At 37.0% G+C, this 22,655-nt stretch overlaps 1 protein-coding gene across 1 annotated transcript in view; it reads right to left on the bottom strand.

The window, feature by feature from the left end:
- Positions 1 to 3,660: 3,660 nt before the first annotated feature.
- Positions 3,661 to 22,655, bottom strand: part of LOC126100937 (gonadal protein gdl) — a 41,877-nt gene continuing 22,882 nt past the window's right edge. Inside the window, exon 4 of the mRNA XM_049911601.1 lies at positions 3,661 to 5,033. Coding sequence (XP_049767558.1) covers positions 4,896 to 5,033 — 138 coding nt within the window. The 3' untranslated portion in view covers positions 3,661 to 4,895. The remainder of the gene's footprint in view (positions 5,034 to 22,655) is intronic.

Here is a 22,655-nt window from a genome sequence, read left to right as displayed (position 1 = left end):
GTGGTAGCCACGCCACAGCTACCACGCACAGGAAACCCGTCAGAACAGCCATACTGGTGTGCTGAACCATGTCTGTTAGTGTTCATCAATAAAGTGTTCTGTCAACTGATTGACCACCACCTCCACCACCCACTCCATTGCCAACCTTCAGCCTGAACCACTCGCCCACTCCTACTGTGCAGTAAATGCCTGTTGTATGCAGGAGACTTCCAAGCATTTTTGTGACACTCTCCCTCTGACTACACCAACCTGTGATGAAAGATGCTGCTCTTGCCTGAATTTCACAGTTTATTTCATTAATCCAACTTGGTAATAGGTCTTATCAGGGAAATAACCATAATATGGTGAACAGAAGCTACAAAACGTAGTAACTTTGAGACACATTGTAATTCTTTTGTCAGTGGTTCATACCCCTCTGAACAGTTACTCTGTATAATTCTTAGTCAGTGACATGTGTAAACTATGCATTATACAAGATTTCTATGGTAGCAAACTTCTGACTATTAACATAGTATTTAAGATGACCTTAGTTTACAACACACGGAGTGATAATTGCTCCTCATATATTGTAACATACCAGTTATTTAACTTGTAAAAAGCTTTTGCATGCAAAACGTATCCATGAAAATAGAATTTATATTTCATTTTAACTCCCCCCTGTTCCAAAGCTGGTATTAAATAACTATCTCTTATGTGCACCTTCTCTCTAAATCCTCTTCTTGTTGACTTCTATTAAGCCATTTTTCACAACATGTTTCTTTCAATTTGCAACTCAAATGCCATAGAATGATTCCCTTCTTAGTACATGGCATGTAGTGAATAATGAAAAAAACACACACAATTCCAAATTTTTGTGAACACTGATTGGTACTTTAGCAGCCAGCAGAGAAGACAAATGGGAAATTTGAAGAAAGTTAGAAAATGTCCAGAATGAACAGAAAGGTAGGGAACTCAATTTAATCCACTTTCACAGTAGTTTCTCAGATCTAACTGATCACTAGTGCAGACTGTATAATATTTTCAAAATTTACATTAAATATGAAATTTTGGTATCTGAGAATTAAACTGATGTCACAGAGGTAGCTGTGTGAGAACTTTGTCGTTAAAATTTTTTGCTAAGTTTACTATCACTGCAATCTTAACTTTATATTATTTCTGTAACTTATCAAGTTTCCGTTCTGTTCGAAAATAATTGTCCAAAGACACCTGCTGGCTTAAGGCACCCCTATGAGTGACTGCTGCTGATGGAAAAGGGGTGACGTGCAAAAATAAAAATACAAGGAAGACATAAAACTAACATGAATTCTTTTCCTGTAGGTAGAAAGGAGGTAATAAATGTTCTCCTACTAGGTGTGTTTACCACACACAGTTCTGAATCAACTGAACAACCACTATAGATGGCGAAGTGTCCGGCTGAAGTACTTGTTTTTATAAGTGCTACTTCTACTTCTGGAAGTCTTTGCAACTGCAGACATTACACAACAAAACACTAACATAAGTCATCTATTTCCTGTTAGCATAATCAGTAGCTCAAGCCATATGGATACAACATAAAAATGAAGCAACAACTGACCCAAAGAGAGCGGCTGCCTTGTCACAACCTCAAGATCACATACAATTTGGTGATCTGGGACAGTATTCGTAATGTGGAAAATAACAGCCTGCTACATACTGCAAGTTTTTGAAAGAAACTGCCAGATACCTACAATAATTCATTTTTCTAACCATACATTTTCAACATTTTTTATTATTCTTCCTGATTTTAAGAAATGCAGAAAAGCCACAAGTGTATGATGGAAAAAGGGGGGGGGAAAGACAACAAAAACAATCTCTAAAGATGCCAGCTAAGCTAAGTTTGTGTTTCTCGAAACTACCACAGCAAACAAATAGCTCTCTAAAGGTTAAATATCAAACATTAATACAGAGCACAGCGGATGTTTCACTAAAAACTTGAATTCCTAAATTACTCTAATAGATAACATTCTGAAAAAGGTGCTACCTTCCAGCCTCTAAACTCGATTCCCTGGCTGTTGATGGAGACCTACAGTTAAAAAGGCATCCAAACTGTGGTTGGAAATGGTTTTCTGGTTTATTCCAAATATGGAAGTCGCCTCTTTCTTTAGAGACAGGCAGATAGACTGACGGAGAGAGGGAGAGGGAGGGGGGGGGGGGAGGGAGAGGGGGGGGGGGGGGAGAGAGAGAGAGAGAGAGAGAGAGAGAGAGAGAGAGAGAGAGAGAGAGACTGCTATATGTAACAGTTTACCAGTAAATGTGACACCCTTTGTTTGTTGTTCTTACACAAAACAGTTCAACAATGATGGATTTTTCATCGCACCATTAGGTAAAATAATTTATCCAGTTCAGATATTGAACTAATAAAAATAAAATTGATTACCAGCATATATAAAACACCACATTCATGCCAAATAAAATGACAAAATACTAAAAATATTTATGACAAAAAAGAAACCAATATACACAACCAAATCAGGAAAGTCAATACAGTTCTGTTGAATGATTCAGGTATGGTCTTTATTGAAATGGTCTTTCTATGAAGCACATCAAAGAATATGAATATAGCCAGAAACTTTTCATTAGATGTGTTCAGTCACTGATATCCAGTGGGTGTACCATAAATAGATCCACTTAAGTTGGAATTTAACTTCCACATTAGCCAAATAAACTTCACTATGTTTGGTGTTAGAAACCAGTGGCAGTTTCCACAAAGTGACTATATATTTGCTTCCAAGATCAAAATCAATCAAATTTTAATCATTTTTAATGGAAAATGTAAGACGCTCTTCACCATACTTTGCTCCTATTCACTCAAGTTCCAAAATGGCAATCTTTACGTGTAGCATGTACTAATTTATCTTGTTACAAGTTCTGTTGCAAAAGTAAATCATGTGAAATGTTTACATATCTGTCTTTGCACCCAGTATTATTTAATGGTTATCCTTAATTAAGATAATAGCTATCGTAACCATGGTCTTGCAAGTGCCCCTTTGTGAAGTGTAAAATACTGCCATGATGAAGCTGTTAGAAACAATTCAATGTAGTTTAATGTACAAGACTGAACTGGTACAAACAGACGGAAAAAGACCCGAGAGAATTAGGGTCTCAAAATCTACATGACAGAAATGAAATCAGAAAAATCACAAAAACATGGGGTTTTGAGGAAGAAGAGAGAAAAAATAACCGACATTAGTGGTTTGCGCAACAAAAACTAGCCCGTTCGTTGCATATGAAGGAATACTGAATGAAAAGGAAGGCCAAAAAATGTTGATTACATGTGGTCGTAAGTGATCCATCCATGAAGAAGAAGAAGAATAACTTCATGTGTTTGCTACTGCATACTTCTCTGCCAAATTTCTGTTGATCAAACAAAAGTTTCAAGGCACATAAAATTTTCATTATAGTCCTGCTAACCTCCATACGACCTATTTTTTAACCTATCAACTTGGCAAAAGAATCATCAGTGTCATCAAAACAGATTCCCTTATGCAAATTCGAATCCTGAAGACTGCGCTGTATCATAGCATCTGAATGTTTCATGTTCTTTCCTGCAAAATTTGTGCTCTGTCTGTTTTTCATCATTGTTGGAGATGCTCTCAATTAGGTATTATAATAGGAAAAACATTTATCATGAATTATCAGTTATTTATTACAATATTTTTATCATACAAAAATAATATAAAAATTTGACAGACTTAAAACAGCTGTATTAGTATTTACATATCTTTCAATTTATGTCATCATCAACTGGCAGGTTGCTAAGGTGACAAAAACATAACATTAGTACCCTGTTTGATGACATTAAACAGAGTAGGCTTGAGTCTGTATATTCATACGTATATACACACACACAATAAGAAATAAATATGTCAGAAACTAAATATAAGTCATCTAAAAATCACTGATTGACTATTCAGTAAAATATTTATTTAGCTTATGAACAAAATGCATTTCTTCAGGATAATTTAGTTACTCAACAAACAATTAAAGAGTTTTCGTGAAGTAATCTGAAATAATGTCTATGGTTTTGCTACAAATATGTTTCTTTTTTTCCACAAATGTTATATTACATCAATGTAGATAGACCATTGAAAATTTTAACATATACTCTGTCAAAAGTTAAGGTATGAAAAAATGTGTATTTATGTCTCATCCTATATTCCCATTGGTAACACAAAACAATGAAACAAGATGACAAGTACAATATGTTGATTTTGTAATTTGTACTATACATGTTACTTAGAAATACAAGCAAGTTCTCTACTCATGTACAAATAGTCCATCTTACTTCTATGGTTACATGACAAGTTGTAAAAGAACATGAACAACAATGTAACACTAATAACACTAATTGCTTATGCTCATTTAGAATTTTAAACCAAATATCATGATTTATACATATGTACGAAATTTGTTAAAAATAATATCCCAAATATTTATATTGCTATAGCACTTTAAAATGTCTACTTTTCCTTTAAATATTGGGTGATGTACTTTACAATTGCAAATGACACTGTTACATTCCAACACTAGTATGGATTTCTTAATGATTGTAGTTTATCTTATGAACAAGCAAAGAGCAATGGTAACGGCCCATTTTAATACAGTGAAAACTCCAAGCTTTTGGTTACTTGAAAATATAATCTCTCAAGTGAACCAAAACAAATTGGCTGTCTGCCTGAACAGCAAGTGATCATGCTTGTGCCACCTAACTGTAATCTATTGTCCAGTTTAATTCATAACTACTACTTAATACTTCACATTTACCATTCACGAGGATAGTCACAGGAACCGGAAAGATCCGATAGCTTCCACTGACCAATGGCATTCTGCAATGACACCACGAAGTGTAATCACAGCAGAAAGCCATGTTCATCTCGTCAGGTGGGTGTTTTCATCTTGCTAAGTCGTAAAATGAAGTCAAGTAGATGCATTTGCACTTTCACTTCAAGTGGATTGTTTGTAACATAAAAACCTGGAACTCCAGCCTTCTCCAGAACCACTTGTTGGTCTGAAACCTGACAAATTCAACATAAATGAGGAAGCATTCAACAATGGAAAATCAAGGATGGAATGTAACAATATTATGAAAAGGATAGTTGCTACCCACCATATAAGGGAGATGCCGAGTCCAGAAAATGAGGTTTCTGCCAACAAGACCTTTGTCAGAGATAGAAAACACACACACACACACACACACACACACACACACACACACAGTCTCTAGCTGCTGAGGCCAGACTGTGAGCAGCAGCCTGTCTGGATCCTTCCCACCAACATAAGCTTTTATGAATTGTGCATGAGGGAACTCTTCCTTTAATATACCCTACATTCTCTTAATTCCCCTGGCATCAACCTTCATTAGTTTTTGTCCTTACCCTCTAGCCCCTTACTTGTTGCCAGTCCAGCACTACATAGTTCTCTATTCCACCAATGCACCCACAGTCTTTTGCCTCTCTCCTTTTCCGCAAACCCTCTCCGGCCCTCCATCTAAACTCCTGACTGCACCTAGCTGTCCAAAACACTCTCCACCTCATCCTTGTATGCTCCTGCTAAGTAGCACTTTACTGTCCTCCACCTATATCCTGTCATCCCCACCATCCATGCCCCAACCTCCTCCTTGCTCCCATCATGCGCTGATGCTCGCAGTGTGGCCTCAGCAGCCAGTGACTGCAGTCGTGTGTGTGCGCGGACGGGCCTTGTTACCCGATAGCTCATTTTCTGAGTCTTTTTGTTGTGCCTATCTGTGACTTAGCATCTCCACTACATGGTGAGTAGCAACTGCTCTTTTCATAATATTGTAACAACATTAAGTTAAAATATTCTATAACTACAATTACATAATCTCCAAGTAGATTCTCATACAGATCCCCATTACCATTTATTTATCTCTATTTCCTCTGTTCCATAAACTTGAAAAATAGTGAGGCTCTATTGTTTTCTTTCTTTCTTCCTTCCTTCTCTGTCTACCACTGTTTAATGGGCCGCAGATAAAACTTAATGCCGGTATGGTTAATTTTATTTTTTGTTTAATTAACAAATAAACTTGGGTGGAAAATTATCCCATATTATAATCTATTAATTTTTATGGAATATTTTATCAGTACTTGGGAAATAACACAGTAACAACTGAAATATGCAATACTTATGTTACACAATAATACATATTTTACAGTTTCTTGTGAACCAGTTTTTTTGCTTTCAAAGCCACCCTCAAACAACTTAAGAATAAACAGGTAGTCAATACATTGTCAGTGAGTGTTTATAGCTGTACAGAAATTGTTTTCCCATAGACAGATCACCTCTCAATATTTTTCTATGCGAAAATCACAAGTATAATGAAATACACATAGAAGCTATGAACAAATTAACAAGTGAGTACTACTATGTTATATGGGCAAAATGATTAGTGAATGTGATGAATAGACAAACAAGGGACAGAGGGTAGAGAGAAGTCAATGAAATGTCAGTGGGGAAATTACACTAGTTACATCACCCATATTACCTAATGGCGAGAAAAGACTGCTGCTAGTTTAGCAAGGGTAAATAACTGGATGACATGTGATCATTAAGGATTCAGACAGTATTTTGTGATTGGTGTTTACTGATAGCCACTATTTCAAGTGACGTCAGTTTTCTGGTTTTATTTGCCATAAGAATGACAATCCCTCACAACATGTACAGCAAAGGTGTACTCTTTCTTTTTCATTCTCCAACTACTATGACTAGTAGTTATAGCATAACCTGACCGATCTGCATATAACATGCCATACAAATTTCAGGAAAAATCTACGAATTCCACTCGGTTCTAAACATTGAATCTTTCCTTTCTTTTGAAGAGACTGTGGGCAACAGTGTTCCTAACACAGAATGATAGTGTATATTGTCTAGATTTTAGTTTCTGGAAGGTACCTGTGAAGTACTATCTACATGTAACATGGGGATCCATTTGTTGTCAGTGTTATTTAGCAGAACCAGGTGCTGTTTGGCAAGAAGCACTGATAATATACTGTAGATGAGTTTGTACAAGTTACTCGTGACAGCCAATTCTGACTATTTGCAAATGTACTGCCTGTATTATGTGTCAATACTTATGATGAAGACGATTGTTTGATAACAGACATCGTGTCTGAAAGTAATCCCTGCAAATACAGGGTTTTTCTCATTGCTACTCTTGTAGAACTACAAATAACAATTTTAATAAAAGTAAATTGCTAACCCATTTTTCCTGTACCATGCTGGACGTTCATCAGTATTTATTTGACTTCAATGGTTCCATCAAACGGGGTGATTTTGGAAGGTTTTGTCGTTATTTTGATTGTAACTTTCATATATATTGTTAGATTAAATTGCTTGATATGGAAGTGGTAGGGTATATGTGTAACGAATAAAGTATCCCAGAACCAGAAAGTGTATGTTTAGGTATATTTATCTGAGGCAGTTAAATATAGTGTCCAAAGTCACTCCATGGATTGAGGTGATTTCGGACACGTCTGTTTTTTTTTAAATCTCTGTCCGAAGTTACAGTATATAGAGGGTAAATTCGGACAGTTACTGCCTTTTTTTCTAAATTCTACATTGATTTTAACAGGAGAGCTAAAACAACTTAGGTCTACCCCGCCACTGCCTGCACCGAAACTAGGTTTATTGTGCGGTAATTCTACATGCTTTGGTGATATTTTACACATTTTAAGGTAGCCCTTTGTTACGAATAAGTGGTATGGAATGATATAATGAATTTTATATATTACAGATAAGTTTTTATTTTGCAAGAATTTAAATAAAAAATTTTTACGGTTCTTAACTGAAATATTATAACAGACAGAAACAAACAAAGTAATTTAACTAAAAGGTCAAAATAATTTTTCTCACTCATCATTCTAAATTAAGTTGCAAACACTTTAAATAAATGATTGTCTTCGAGTCTAAAGCACATCTTCTCGAAAAATGAACATTCCTCTCTTGTCCACTGGTGTGGGAAGTATTCTCGAAATTTGCAATTTTTGTATTGTATTGTGTCTTCATCGGGGACATTAGGAAACACAAATATGTTTTTACTGTTCTTGTGTGGGCGCAAGAATTTCACACTTACTTCCGTAGCACCAACATTTGTGGTCACTCCAACAAACTGCCTTGTTTTCTCTTTATTTCCATGTTTATATTTGTACTCTACAACAAGAAAAGCCTCTTCTCTCAGCAGTAAAAATTCACTGGATGATGTGTCGTTTTCACTTTCACTACTGCTAGAAGCACTGTCACTTGTTTCAGCACTGTTTTCGTTTCCTTGAAAATCTCGGCCAGTGATTGATTTTCCAGGTTGAACGTCTAGTTTGTGGCAGCAGTTGTAGATACCAAGCTTATTTGGAGGATAACAGGCAATTTTAGTAAGACATGATCTGGATCAAAAGGGATTAGGCTCATGGCGCAAAATCCGCACTTTATGTTTTTCTTGGAGTTTGCTGAAATCTTAGTCAGTGTCTGCTTCAGAAGAGATGGGAAGGCATCCTTGTAAATGGTCCCACAAGTGTGTTTCTTCCAATCAGTTGGTACAGCTCGCCATGCTGCTTTCATTGGCCTGAAGAAGCTTACATCAAGCGATTGGAGGTGCGTGTTATTGGGGGGAAGGAGAATGAATGAAATATTGTTCCGCTAACATTCTTCAATAACATGTAAAGACACGTGACTCAATAAGTTGTCTCCAAATCATGACTGTTGGCCCGTTTTGCCTCTTCAAATAGGGCAAAGTGATTGTAAAGAACCAGTCTTCAAATACCAGCAGGTCAAACCATCCACTTTTGTTCCTCTTGAAACGGGTTCCACATGGTCCACCTTCTTGCCACATGTCCCACAAATGCTCTGATTTGAAAAGGACGTACGGAGGAAGCAGTTTACCATCAGCACTAGCTGCCATCATTATTGTGACACTAGATTTTCAGGAGTCCATCACTTTTTCAGCAAGCTTACTCCCTCATTTCGTAATTATCTGCTGCTTGCCTGGATCATCTGACATGTTGGTTTTATCATAGTTAATCATGTCATTAGGTGGAAGATTTACCAGCTTTGCCTTGATACTGGAGAAAAACATCTTAACAGTCTCTCTATTCACTTCAGCACAAGCTCCTTTAATATTTTTGCTTAAGCGAACGGAAAGATCTTCTGACTGTTGTTTGAGGAATAAATGCACCCATTCTCCTGGCAAATTATTACGAAATTTCTTCTCTTTTCAGCCAGATTTATTAAGGTAGCCTTTAACTAAATATCTAATATCCAATTTAGTGAAGGGAAACCCCAATGTGCAGCCCTCAACATACCTTGCTTCGACATTTCTTCTTCTTCTTCTTCTTCTTCTTCTTTATTTAGCACTGGCTGTCCTCCCATTTTTTTTTTATGTGCTTCCTGCACTTTATTTTGTAGGGTTGATTTTGGTATACCATACAAATCACACGCTTTTCTGTACAAATCACACGCTTCTCTTAATATCACGAACAGCTTTATCTAAAAGTTCCGGGTCATAATTACACCGTACTGTAGCACCTCTCCTGCTCTTATACATTCTTGGCATTGTCCGAAATCACCCCACACAATACACAGTTTTACAAAAACCGTCATTATTTTATAACCTTGCATGAGAAACTCGACAAACTTGTACAGAAATTGTCTCAATGCTGTTAGCTACTGAGTGCGTCGACAATTATGGTTACATTAACTTCCCACTCGGTGCAACAACAGAAAGGTTCCACTTTACGATAATGGATGGATTTTTAACACTGAGACTGTTCATCAATTATTCACCTAGGGAAACAATTGATGCAAAATAAAAGTTTTGGAAAACGATAAATGCAATCTTGCGATAAAATGACTGGCGCATGGACGTTAAAATAAGTAACTCTTTGTTTCTAAGCAGTGGCAAAAAGCAAATAAGCCATACAGTCCGAATTTGCCCCGGTGTCCGAAATCACCCCGTTTGACAGTACTCTTTAAAGAAAATAATCACCTAAAACTTGAAATACTGAGTTTTATTTATAGTACATTACTACCTGTCATGCAGCTTTACAAGGAGCATGATTACTATGTAGCTAACTTAAATTTTCAGTTCTTCTGGACATTCAGATAATTTGTGACTCACAAGATACGTTTTTAACTTTCTTTTAAAATGGTCAAGATTTCCAATTGCCTACTTTATAGAATGAAATTTTCACTTCAGTGGAGTGTGCACTGATATCAATCTACTAGAAAGCGCCTGCTTCATGTTAGATCACTGTTTTCCAACCTGCGGTTCATGAACCCCCAGGGGGTTCTCAAAATATTTCAGTGGTTTTGCCAAAACTCTTTTCATGATGGTGGGTTTTTATGTTAAGCCTTTTATTGATTCCTTAGGTTCTGCATTATTATTATTATTATTATTATTATTATTATTATTATTATTATTATTATTTTAAATTAACCCTATAATGCCCCTTTTTACATACATGTAAAATCGGGAATTTATCATGATTTGCAAAATATATATCTATTTACTGTGAATGCCTGAATTACAGTTATGTAACAACGTTAGGAAAGCATTTGATTTTGCTATTAGGGAAATTTAGTTTGCAAGCATCTTTGTGTTCAACAATACCAACAACAGTACTGTGACCCAATTAAGGAATGGTTACATTGTGGTCAGCCTTTGATTTTCAACAATAGCCTACTTACTCTTCCCTTGTGACAAATGCAGTACGTTGTTACTTGTGTATCAGAGTCCTTCCCGTTCACATTAAAACAGATAACTGGCTGGAAACTGGAAGTTTGAAAGGTAAACAGGGTTTAACAAAATTGCAAGTTAGTTTTGTGTCAATAAGTCATTCAGCTTCTAGTGATGTGTGTAAATCCGACAAAACTGAACTGTGTGTAAGGAAAAGAAAGTACATTAGGTTTGGATTTTCATATATAAGGGACAAGAACTGTCCAAGACCACGGTGTGTTATTTATGGTGCTATTCGTGGTAGCAGTAGGTTGACACATTTTCTACTTTAACACCATTTAGAAACTAAAAACCATACCCACGTAAACAAATGTGCTGACTTTTTCTTTTTTACACAAAATGCTAATGAGTGGAAAAATGATTCAACTACTTTTGTATCCACTGCAAACACTGACAACAAGAGTGCTCTTGCTGCATCTTATTGCATTAACTACAGAATTGCTAACATAAGCCTCACAAATCTTTCACAAAAAAAGGAAATATGGTACCACTGTCTAACAATATGATCAACTGCCAGATTAAAGACATGTCACATTATGCCGAAAACGAAATTTTGGGTGGAGTCCATGCCAGTTTTTCTTTTGCAATTCACACTGATGAATTGACTGATGCCACTTTAACCATTGTGTTATTTTTCACCCATTACATTAATGGGGAATGTGTAGAAAAGGAGCTACTATTCTGCAGGCCCTTAAAAGAGAGAACTACAGGAGGAGATATATTTAAGTGAATCGATGAATACTTTTGTGAAAATTCAATAGTCTGGACTCGCTGTGTAGGCGTCAATTGCGAAACCTATCAAAGGGTTTTACGACGGTTTGTTGCCAAAGTGAGATCGGTTGCGCCGAATGCTTCTTGGACACATTGTTGCATTCATAGACAGGCTCCTGTTTCTAAACACATGCTTGATGGATTGAAATCTGTGCTGGACAAGGCAGTCAAAATGATTAATTTTATTTAGGCTTGGCCTACAAATTCCCGCATCTTTGCAGTGCTTTATGAGGCAAAGGAAAGCATTGGAAAGTGTTTATTGTGTCATAATGAAGTTAGGTATCTATCTTGACGTAGAACTATTTCCAGACCGTATGAGCTTAAAGACAAAGTTTACATTTTCTCACCATCCATGCCTTTCATAAAGCAAAGGGCATGCAAGATGAAACCTGGCTTCAGACTTTAACTTATTTGGTACATTTTCTCAAAAATTGACAGTTTAAACTTATCTCTCCAGGGGTCATGTATAAACGCTTATATTGTGCAAGACTGTATTGAGTTATTCATAAGAAACTTAATTTTTGGGAAACATGTTTCAATAGGAATCAAACAGAATGCTTTGATACCCGTCATGACTTCCTGGTGGAAAATCATATTTCTTTGGACGAAAATGTCAAGAACACAGTTAAAGAATATTTGAAGGGACTTAGAAAAACCTTCAGAGAAGATTTCCCTGCTCTGTCCAATAATAAGAACTGCATTTGCAATCCCTTTGAAGAGTCAACAATATTAGAATCTGTGTTAAGTGTAAATGAAAAAGAATAGCTTCTTCAAATTTCCATTGCTTTTCAGTCACAGAAAAGTTATAAATCATTGTCATTAATTGGTTTTTGGTCAAGCTTAAAGGAGTTCCCATTGTCAGCTAATAAAACTGTAACAGTTTTATTACCTTCTTCATCCACATATTTGTGTGAAAAGTCACTTTCCTCCTATGCCTATTTAAAAAATAAATACAGAAACAGTCTTTATGCTGAAAGTGATTTGAAACTTTATTTAACTTCCGTGATTCCTGAATTCAAAGCTCTGTGCCATGGAATGCAGGTGCAACCATGTCACTGAATTCCAAGGAAGAAGTGAGTAATTGTCATGAACACTTGTCTTTATTATTGCAACTCAGCCTACACATTGTGTGACTGCCATAACTAGAGTAACTTTAGGTTTTAATCATTAAGGGTTAAGTTAATTTAGGGTTATTTATTACAACTTTCACTTGGAATTAAATTTTACACATGTTTACAGTATGTATATTTAAAAGTCAGTTGTTCACTCAACTCAGATCATTGTAGAAGGGATACATTTTTAGACAACATAGTTGTGCGGAGATGACAGCGATTAATTTCCTTATACAAAATGACAGTCACAATGACCCCATCGCGGGTTGAAACCGGTTGGTGGCAAAATAAATAATGTGATTGTGACTGTCATTTTGAATAATTGATTATTAAAGAAGGGATTCGTGGGTCGAAAAAGATTGGGAGCTGCTGTGTTAGATGGGAACTTGTTGAATATCTTTTCACCAGAGTAGAAGATAGCTGGGTAAAACAGGGTATGCTAGTCAAACTAAGTGACTATGCTGCTGACAGTGATCTAGTAATGCTCGTAACTACGAGCAGCCACCATTTCAGGAAGTTGTAGATAACTGGCAATAGCAGATGCCTATGCCTATTCCTTTTTCCTTCTATACATTCCTAATGTTCTCACTTAAAGATTCTCCAAAGTTGATGCATCTTGGTGCAATGTTTTGAAAAGAAACATTACTTGGTAAGAAATATGTAAGTAATTAATTCAATTCAGTGTGTTTTTCAGAGTATTTCAGTACCTGTAGAATGAACATAAAGTGAATGCTGACTTTCCATTGTCATCTTTCTACAATTTTGCACTGTGGGGCGAAATCGGGCACATGAGTTAGGGAAAAATCGGACTGAACCTATTTTGCCAAGTACCGTCAAACAGGGTGATTTCAGACACTGGGGCGAATTTGGACAGTATGGCTTATTTGCTCTTTGCCACTGCATAGAAACAAAGAGTCACTTATTTTAACGTCCATGTGCCAGTTATTTTAAGCGCAAGGTTGCATTTATCGCTTTCCACAACTTTTATTTTGCGTCAATTGTTTCCCTAGGTGAATAACTGACGAACAGTCTCAGTGTTAAAAATCCATGCACTATCATAAAGTGGAAACTTTCTATTGTTGCGTCAAGTGGGAAGTTATTGTAACCGTAATTGTCGACGTGCTTCGTAGCTAACAGCATTGAGACAATTTCTGTATAAGTTTGTCGAGTTTCTCGTGCAAGGTTATAAAATAACGATGGTTTTTGTAAAACTGTGAACTGTGTTGGGTGATTTCGGACAATGCCAAAAACGTATAATAGCAGGAGAGGTGCTACAGTATGGTGTAATTATGACCCGGAACTTTTAGATAAAGCTGTTCATGATACTCAGAGTGGTAAATTACCATACAGAAAAGCGTATGATTTGTATGGTATAACTAAATCAACCCTACAAAATAAAGTGCAGGAAGCACATCCGAAAAAAAATGGGAGGGCAGCCAGTGCTAAATAAAGAAGAAGAAGAAGAAGAAGAAGAAGAAGAAATGTTGAAGCAAGGTATGTTGAGGGCTGCACATTGGGAATTTCCCTTCACTAAAATGGGTATTAGATATTTAGTTACAGGCTACCTTGATAAATCTGGCTGAAAAGAGAAGAAATTTCGTAATAATTTGCCAAGAGAAGAATGGGTGCATTTATTCCTCGAACGACAGTCAGAAGATCTTTCCATTCGATTAAGCGAAAATATTAAACAAGCTCATACAAAAGTGAACAGAGAAACTGTTAATATGTTTTTCTCCAATATCAAGGCAAAGCTGGAAAATCTCCCACCTAGCAACATGATCAACTATGATAAAACCATCATTCCGTATCATTTATTTGTAACAAAGGGCTACCTTAAAATGTGTAAAATGTCACCAAAATCAAATAAAAATCATGTAGAATTTTAAAAAATGGGCAGTAACTGTCTGAATTCACCCTCTATATACCGTACCTTCGGACAGAGATTTAAAAAACATGTGTCCGAAATCACCCCAATCCATGGGGTCACTTCGGACACTTTATTTAACTGCCTCATATAAATATACCTAAACATATTCTTTCTGGCTCTGGGATATTTTATTTGTTACACATATACCCTACCACTTCCATAACAATTACTTTAATCTAACAATATATACGAAAGTTACAATCAAAATAACGACAAAACCGCCCAAAATCGCCCCGTTTGACGGTACTTTAAAAGGGGGTCAGGGTGGAGGAAGAAAGAAAGAACCACAAGGCAAAGCACCAAAGGAATAAGTATCAGTAACTGAGACATTTCAAGATGGTGTTCCTAAAGCCAACGTGATCCAAGCTAAAGTCTCCAAATCTCCTACAACTGAAAGGGTTCCATAGGATGAAAGGGTTTCATAGGACTTCAAAAATGACAGGAACTGCATGGCCTCTAGATGCCATGTCATCAGTTATCATGCTGACAGTATAGCATGCATGTGCACTGTCATGAATGAGATCATCACTAACAATACCAAAACAGTGTGATGTCCCAAGGAAGTGAGTAAAACATGTGAATATTGATACCTGTGATGTGTGCCAGTACTAACTTTGAATTTCATTCTGCAAAGCAACAGACAAGTTCTCATCTAAGTCCAAATGAAGAACTAATGTGTCAGTATTCTGGAATGTGGCTGATTTTACTTTTGCTATAGCTTGTCTCTGAATACTGTGAATACGATGGTGAGCTGTCCCCTTCGTGACCAATGCTTAACCTCTGTAACAAATGTCTCTGGCTCTGCTGTATTCTTCCCTCCCACAATGCCTAGGTTATATCATTGTCAGTATCCTGAAGGTGTAATGTTTCAACAGTCGTCACTTCAGCACCAGGGCACATTGCACCCTCCTACAACTAATATTTATCTTGCAGCTCTTGACATATACACAAAAGCATCAGGTCTATCTCTGTGTACTTCTTTCCTCTGACACAGCTTATGGCGAAACACACAAATTTCAAATTCGTGAAGTAAATACATGAGCATACTTCCTTCACTAGCTGGCATATTACCCATTTTGGTCATAAGGAGTGGAATTTTGTGAGACCAGTTTTTAAATTCAGGTTCTCTTTTTTCATATGTTCCTCTTCTTGATCTTGTTGTGTATCTTTTTACATTTTTAACTTTTTCACCATTTCTATTAACAGAGATAACATCAGCCTGGTTAGGACTTTGCCTACTGGAATCTTTGTCATCACTTAGGTAATACTCCAGAGCAACCCACCTGATTGATCACCACCGCAGTATGCATATCATCCATATCATCTTGCAACTGATGTCCACAGTAAGAATTTGGGCATGCCCAAATACCTCTCTCAATCTTTATTTTACGAGCTTTTGAAATCAAATAATGTGAGGAAGTGAATATGTATTTCCGTATCTGATGCTCAGATTAGCTACCTGGTATCAGTGTCGGCAAGTGTAACTTCTCAGGATAGGTGGCTGCAGTGACAGCAGTATTTAGGTTTTGAAACCACACATCACATTTCGTGCACTGTCTTCAGCTTCTGTACCAACTGCATCTACATTACACACTTCATAAAGTTTTGAAGACGTTGCTTGTGTAAAATTCTTTCAATTTCTTCCGCTTTTCTTTTTGTGCTTCCTACCTTTCCTGGAGGTTTGTGGGAGGATATAGTAGGGGCCACAGTAGAAATGCTAACATTTAATGCATAAACAACTTCACACCCAGGAATATAAACATTTGCACACTCTTCTTCAGTTTCACATTTGGGTGATTATGATCGTTCTGGTGGACTGTCACTAAATTCCTTCTTGTAGTGAGTGTAGCAATTCCTGCACAGTGGATGTGATGCTACTATCTTTACTTTAGGACCAAGCTATTTCTGAAATACCTCTAAAAGGTTTCCAACAACTGTGCATCAAACAAAAAGTTCAAACCAAATACAAGACTTGATGCAGAATGGTTTATGTACAAGTCTTCACTCATCTGTTATAAACGGAAGAGCACTGGAAACGGTGTTGCCAACATGCATATTTTGCATTAGAAATTCAATAATGCGAAATATGCAGACTTTTGAAAAAATTTTAACACTTTACACAGAAAAATGTTTTGTGCTTGCACTGACTACAAACATATTAACTAAACAATATTTTGTGTAATTCTCAAAAGTTTTCAGATAGGGGTTTTAGAGTTAATGATTCATAAAAAATCATAACAATACAATTTTCTACATTTTTATTCATAAATATTTACATAATACAGATAGCTGGAGCAGAGAAGATACTTTTTATAATTACATCAGTAGTATATGGTAATGTAACAGAAAAGGCAGTGTTCTGTGACATTCCAAACTAGGAAAAAGAGAGAATTAAGAGGAAAAATTAACTTATATTTCATATTTTCATCTTAAATTTGTAGGTTAAAGAAGGTCCATAAATGTGCGGATGTCAACTAAATTTCAACACACTAAGAGGCAGGTCTACAGTACTTTTGATTTAATAGCTTTTTTTGTTCTCTACTGTTTTAAGAGTAATTTATAAAAAATAAATTTTTCACGGAACTATACTTACAAAAATTAAGATAAAATGAAAATACTTTATTTTTTAACATTATATGGAGGTCTAACACACATTTTTTCCAGAGAAATTCCTGACTATGATTTGAGACGAAATCACCCAGACTCATTATCGGAGGATGCTTGGATCCAGTGTTTAGCTTGTAGTGGCCTTTATCGAGCAAGGCACAATGACACAAGGGACTCACATTTGGGAGGACAATGATTCATATCCGCGACCGACTATCCAGGTCTAGGTTTCGGTGATCTCCCTAAATCACTCCACACTGGGATGGTTCCACTGAAAGGACACAGCCGATTTCCTTCCCCATCCTTGAAGAAATCTAAGCTTGTCTGCATCTTTAACAACCTCGATGTTGACAGGAAGTTAAATCTTGATCTTTCTTTTGTCACAGATGGGATCATGAACAATAGTCCAATGCTGAGGGAGAAGACAACTACTTTGTGAAAAATTTATGTTCTCATTTACATGCATTTTTGTTTCTTATTACAATCAATTACTGATAACTTTGCCTACATTGCTGTAATGTTTCAAAAATTTTAAGTTCTTTCATCAAAAAAATAGTTTTGGTACTTAAAATAGGTTTATCGTGTCCTTTCATAGCATTTTCTTAACAATCTGTATACGTTTTCATATATTTTTTGCAGTAGACTAAAACTGTTTTCTTGTTTTCAATTTCTTCCTTCCATTTACATATGTTCCCCATTTTACCCCATAGGTGAGACAAAACTGGATATTTTGCACTAATGAGATTATTATTTTTATACTGAAATGGTTTATTTTACACTGAAACCAAAGTAGTACCATGTTGTTGATTATAGAAGCAATCCGAATTTAAAATTAAAAATTTGTAAATGTACTGATCATTTATAAGAGCTAAACTACCCCCCCCCCCCCCGCCCCATGAACCATGGACCTTGGTGTTGGTGGGGGGCTGGCGTGCCTCAGCGATACAGATAGTCATAGTCGTTCCATAGGTGAAACCACAATGGAGGGGTATCTGTTGAGAGGCCAGACAAATGCGTGGTTCCCGAAGAGGGGCAGCAGCCTTTTCAGTAGTTGCAGGGGCAACAGTCTGGGTGATTGACTGATCTGGCCTTGAAACACTAACCAAAACGGTCTTGCTGTGCTGGTAAAGCGAACGGCTGAAAGCAAGGGGAAACTACGGCTGTAATTTTTCCCGAGGGTATGCAGCTTTACTGTATGGATAAATGATGATGGCGTCCTCTTGGGTAAAATATTCCGGAGGTACAATAGTCCCCCATTCAGATCTCCGGGCGGGGACTACTCAGGAGGACGTCTTTATCAGGAGAAAGAAAACTGGCGTTCTACGGATCGGAGTGTTGAATGTCAGATCCCTTAATCGGGTAGGTAGGTTAGAAAATTTAAAAAGGGAAATGGATAGGTTAAAGTTAGATATAGTGGGAATTAGTGAAGTTCAGTGACAGGAGGAACAAGACTTTTGGTCAGACGAATACAGAGTTATAAGTACAAAATCAAATAGGGGTAATGCAGGAGTAGGTTTAGTAATGAATAGGAAAATAGGAATGCAGGTAAGCTACTACAAACAGCATAGTGAACGCATTATTGTGGCCAAGACAGATACAAAGCCCATGCCTACCACAGTAGTACAAGTTTATATGCCAACTAGCTCCGAAGATGATGAAGAGATTGATGAAATGTATGATGAGATAAAAGAAATTATTCAGATAGTGAAGGGAGATGAAAATTTAATATTCATGGGTGACTGGAAATCGATAGTGGGAAAAGGAAGAGAAGGAAATGTAGTAGGTGAATATGGAGTGAGAGTAAGGAATGAAAGAGGAAGCCACCTGGTAGAATTTTGCACAGAGCATAACTTAATCATAGCTAACACTTGGTTCAAGAATCATAAAAGAAGGTTGTGTACATGGAAGAAGCCTGGATATACTAAAAGGTTTCAGATAGATTATATAATGGTAAGACAGAGATTTAAGAACCAGGTTTTAAATTGTAAGACATTTCCAGGGGCAGATGTGGACTCTGACCACAATTTATTTGTTATGAACTGTAGATTAAAACTGGAGAAACTGCAAAAAGGTGGGAATTTAAGGAAATGGGACCTGGATACAAACATCTCAAAAATGAGATCGACAGGAAGTGCAAAATGGCTAAGCAGAGATGGCTAGAGGACAAATGTAAGGATGTTGAGACGCATATCACTAGGGGTAAGATAGATATTGCCTACAGGAAAATTAAAGAAACCTTGGGAGAAAAGAGAACCACTTGCATGAACATCAAGAGCTCAGATGGAAACCCAGTTCTAAGCAAAGAAGGGAAAGCAGAAAGGTGGAGGGCCTATACAAGGGCGATATTCTTGAGGACAATATTATAGAAATGGAACGGAATGTAGATGAAGATGAAATAGGAGATATGACACTGCATGAAGATATTGACAGAGCACTGAAAAACCTTGTCGAAACAAGACCCCGGGAGTAGACAACATTCCATTAGCACTACTGACAGCCTTGGGAGAGCCAGGCCTAACAAAACTCTACCATCTAGTGAGCAGGATGTATGAGACAGGTGAAATACCCTCACACTTCAAGAAGAATATAATAATTCCAATCCCAAAGAAAGCAGGTGTTGACAGATGTGAAAATTACCGAACTATCAGTTTAATAAGACATGGCTGCAAAATACTAACACAAATTCTTTACAGACGAATGGAAAAACTGGTGGAAGCCGACCTCCGGGAAGATCAGTTTGGATTCCGTATAAATGTTGGAACACGTGAGGCAATACTGACCCTACGACTTATCTTAGAAAATAGATTAAGAACAGGCAAAACTACGTTTCTAGCATCTGTAGACTTAGAGAAAGCTTTTGACAATGTTGGCATACTCTCTTTCAAATTCTGAAGGTGGCAGGGGTAAAATACAGAGAGCAAAAGGCTATTTATAATTTGTACAGAAACCAGATGGCAGTTACAAGAGCCGAGGGACATGAAAGGGAAGCAGTGGCGGGGAAGGGAGTGAGACAGGGTTGTAGCCTATCCCCGATGGTATTCAATCTGTATATTGAGCAAGCAGTACAGGAAACAAAAGAAAAATTCAGAGTAGGTAGTAAAATCCATGGAGAAGAAATAAAAACGTTGAGGTCCGCCGATGACATTGTAATTCTGTTAGAGACAGCAAAGGACCTGGAAGAGCAGCTGAACGGAATGGACAGTGTCTTGAAAGGAGGATACAAGATGAACACCAACAAAAGCAAAACGAGGATAATGGGATGTAGTCAAATTAAATCGTGTGATGCTGCGGGAATTAGGCCAGGAAATAAGGCGATTAAAGCAGTAAACGAATTTTGCTACTTGGGGAGCAAAATAACTGATGATGGTCGAAGTAGAGAGGATATAAAATATAGACTGGCAACTGGCAAGGAAAGCGTTTCTGAAGAAGAGAAGTTTTTTAACATCGAGTAATAGATTTAAGTGTCAGGAACTCGTTTCTGAAAGTATTTGTATGGAGTGTGGCCATGAATGGAAGTGAAATGTGGATGATAAACAGTTTAGACAAGAAGAGAACAGAAGCTTTCGAATTGTGGTTCTACAGAAGAATACTGAAGATTAGATGGGTAGATCACATAACTAATGAGGAGGTATTGAATAGAAGTGGAGAGAAGAGAAATTTGTGGCACAACTTGACTAGAAGAAGGAATCGGTTGGTAGGGCATATTCTGAGGCATCAAGGGATCACTAGTTTAGTATTGGAGGGCAGCGTGGTGGGTAAGAATCGTAGAGGGAGACCAAAAGATTAATACACTAAACAGATTCAGAAAGATGTAGGTTGCAGTAGGTACTGGGAGAGGAAGTACCTTGCACATGATAGAGTAGCATGGAGAGCTGCATCAAACCGTCTCTGTACTGAAGACCACAACAACAACAAACAACAACAACAACAACAAGAGCTAAAACTTAAGGCACCCAAGTTCTATCCTACATCACAGTTAAGCTGAGACTGAGTTTCATTGTCAGCAACAAAAACCATCAAGGAGTAATTATATTGTGAAATGTGTGTAAAGCCCATCTCCAATGGAGTAAGGTTTGCCGCAAGTTTGCTAGATGGCATGCATGACTGCCACCTAGCAGGTGGGAGTGATGGCTATCTCACATACTGAACCTCACACAAAGTGTATGATTCAGCACTATACCTAGCTGGCTGGCTTTACTCTCTCAACGGCAAGGCGAGCAAGCCGACTGAACTACAACCTTCTCCAATCAACTGTAAAGAAACTATTCAGAAAAAAATTGGATTCTCACCCAATATACAGATTCATTCGTCAGCTTCATGATGAACTGCCCATCATTTTGTTGATGGTCATACTTATTTTAGGATTCAATAAACTACTGCTATGAATTCACATTTGGTGCACATTAGGTCATATGTTGCTCCATATGAAATGTAGCTGACATATGGAATTTTTCTTTAAACTTTGAAGTATATTGCAGCATATTGCTATATATCTCTGGAAAATGGATCAAATATAAAGCACTTCATCTTGAACCCGCATGCCGGCAAGAAATCCAGAACGATATATTCACTCAATTCCTCGTAGCTCTTAAGCGGTTTCAAATATATAAGTAACATTTTGACAAAAAGTAGTACGCAAAGAGGAGAGTGTTTTGCCATATGATTAACATGCAAAACTCCCATATCTGCTGCAATATTCAAGCGACTACAGATTTTCTTCAATGAAAATATGTAAAATTTAAGTGTCATCAATAGCTAGTGAAACGAGAATTACTGTGGGTTTGGAACAACATATGTTAACACATTCTAATGCAACTGAAACTGTGACAGAATCATAAAATGGCAATTGATGGAAAGACAAGTCATTAGTTCATGACGATGCCGATTCTCAGTATAAAAATAAACTGTAATTTCTTCAGATACAGGGTGAAGAAAAATTTAAGCACTCGGGCTTTGCAGCAAACAAAAAAATGTCTTTCATAAAATTTCAAATGTGCATATTTTTGGCAGTAAATGGATGCTAAAGACTGGGAATCTGGCAACACTGTTATCACATGTATGGTAAACTACTCTTGTCAGCACGTAGCACTAGTGCCGCACAGTTGGTGGTCCAGTGGATAATGTTTTGGGTTAGCATGCACAAGGTCAAGGGTTCAATTCTGGGTCCAGGTGTATTTGCTTTTATTCACCAATTTCATTCTATCATATACCATTGTTGACACACCGTGTCTTAAGTCACACATATCCAACATTTACAAAACACAATTTTTGTAACACTGAACATAACAATAACATGGTCAGAGAAGTCAGAAATAGACCACTGAAACAAATGACCTGTCATAGGGCAGAATAACTATAAAAACAGCATTAATTTCGAGTAGTTTAAGATTATTGTGCAGTTAAATAACTCATCATCTACTTGTCATTTATATTACATGTGGTATAGATGCTTAGATGTAACACATCAGCAACCGGTAAC

Source organism: Schistocerca cancellata, chromosome 9 (genome assembly GCF_023864275.1).
Source record: "Schistocerca cancellata isolate TAMUIC-IGC-003103 chromosome 9, iqSchCanc2.1, whole genome shotgun sequence".
In the NCBI taxonomy this organism is placed as follows: domain Eukaryota; kingdom Metazoa; phylum Arthropoda; class Insecta; order Orthoptera; family Acrididae; genus Schistocerca; species Schistocerca cancellata.
This window is presented reverse-complemented; position numbering and strand designations above follow the sequence as displayed.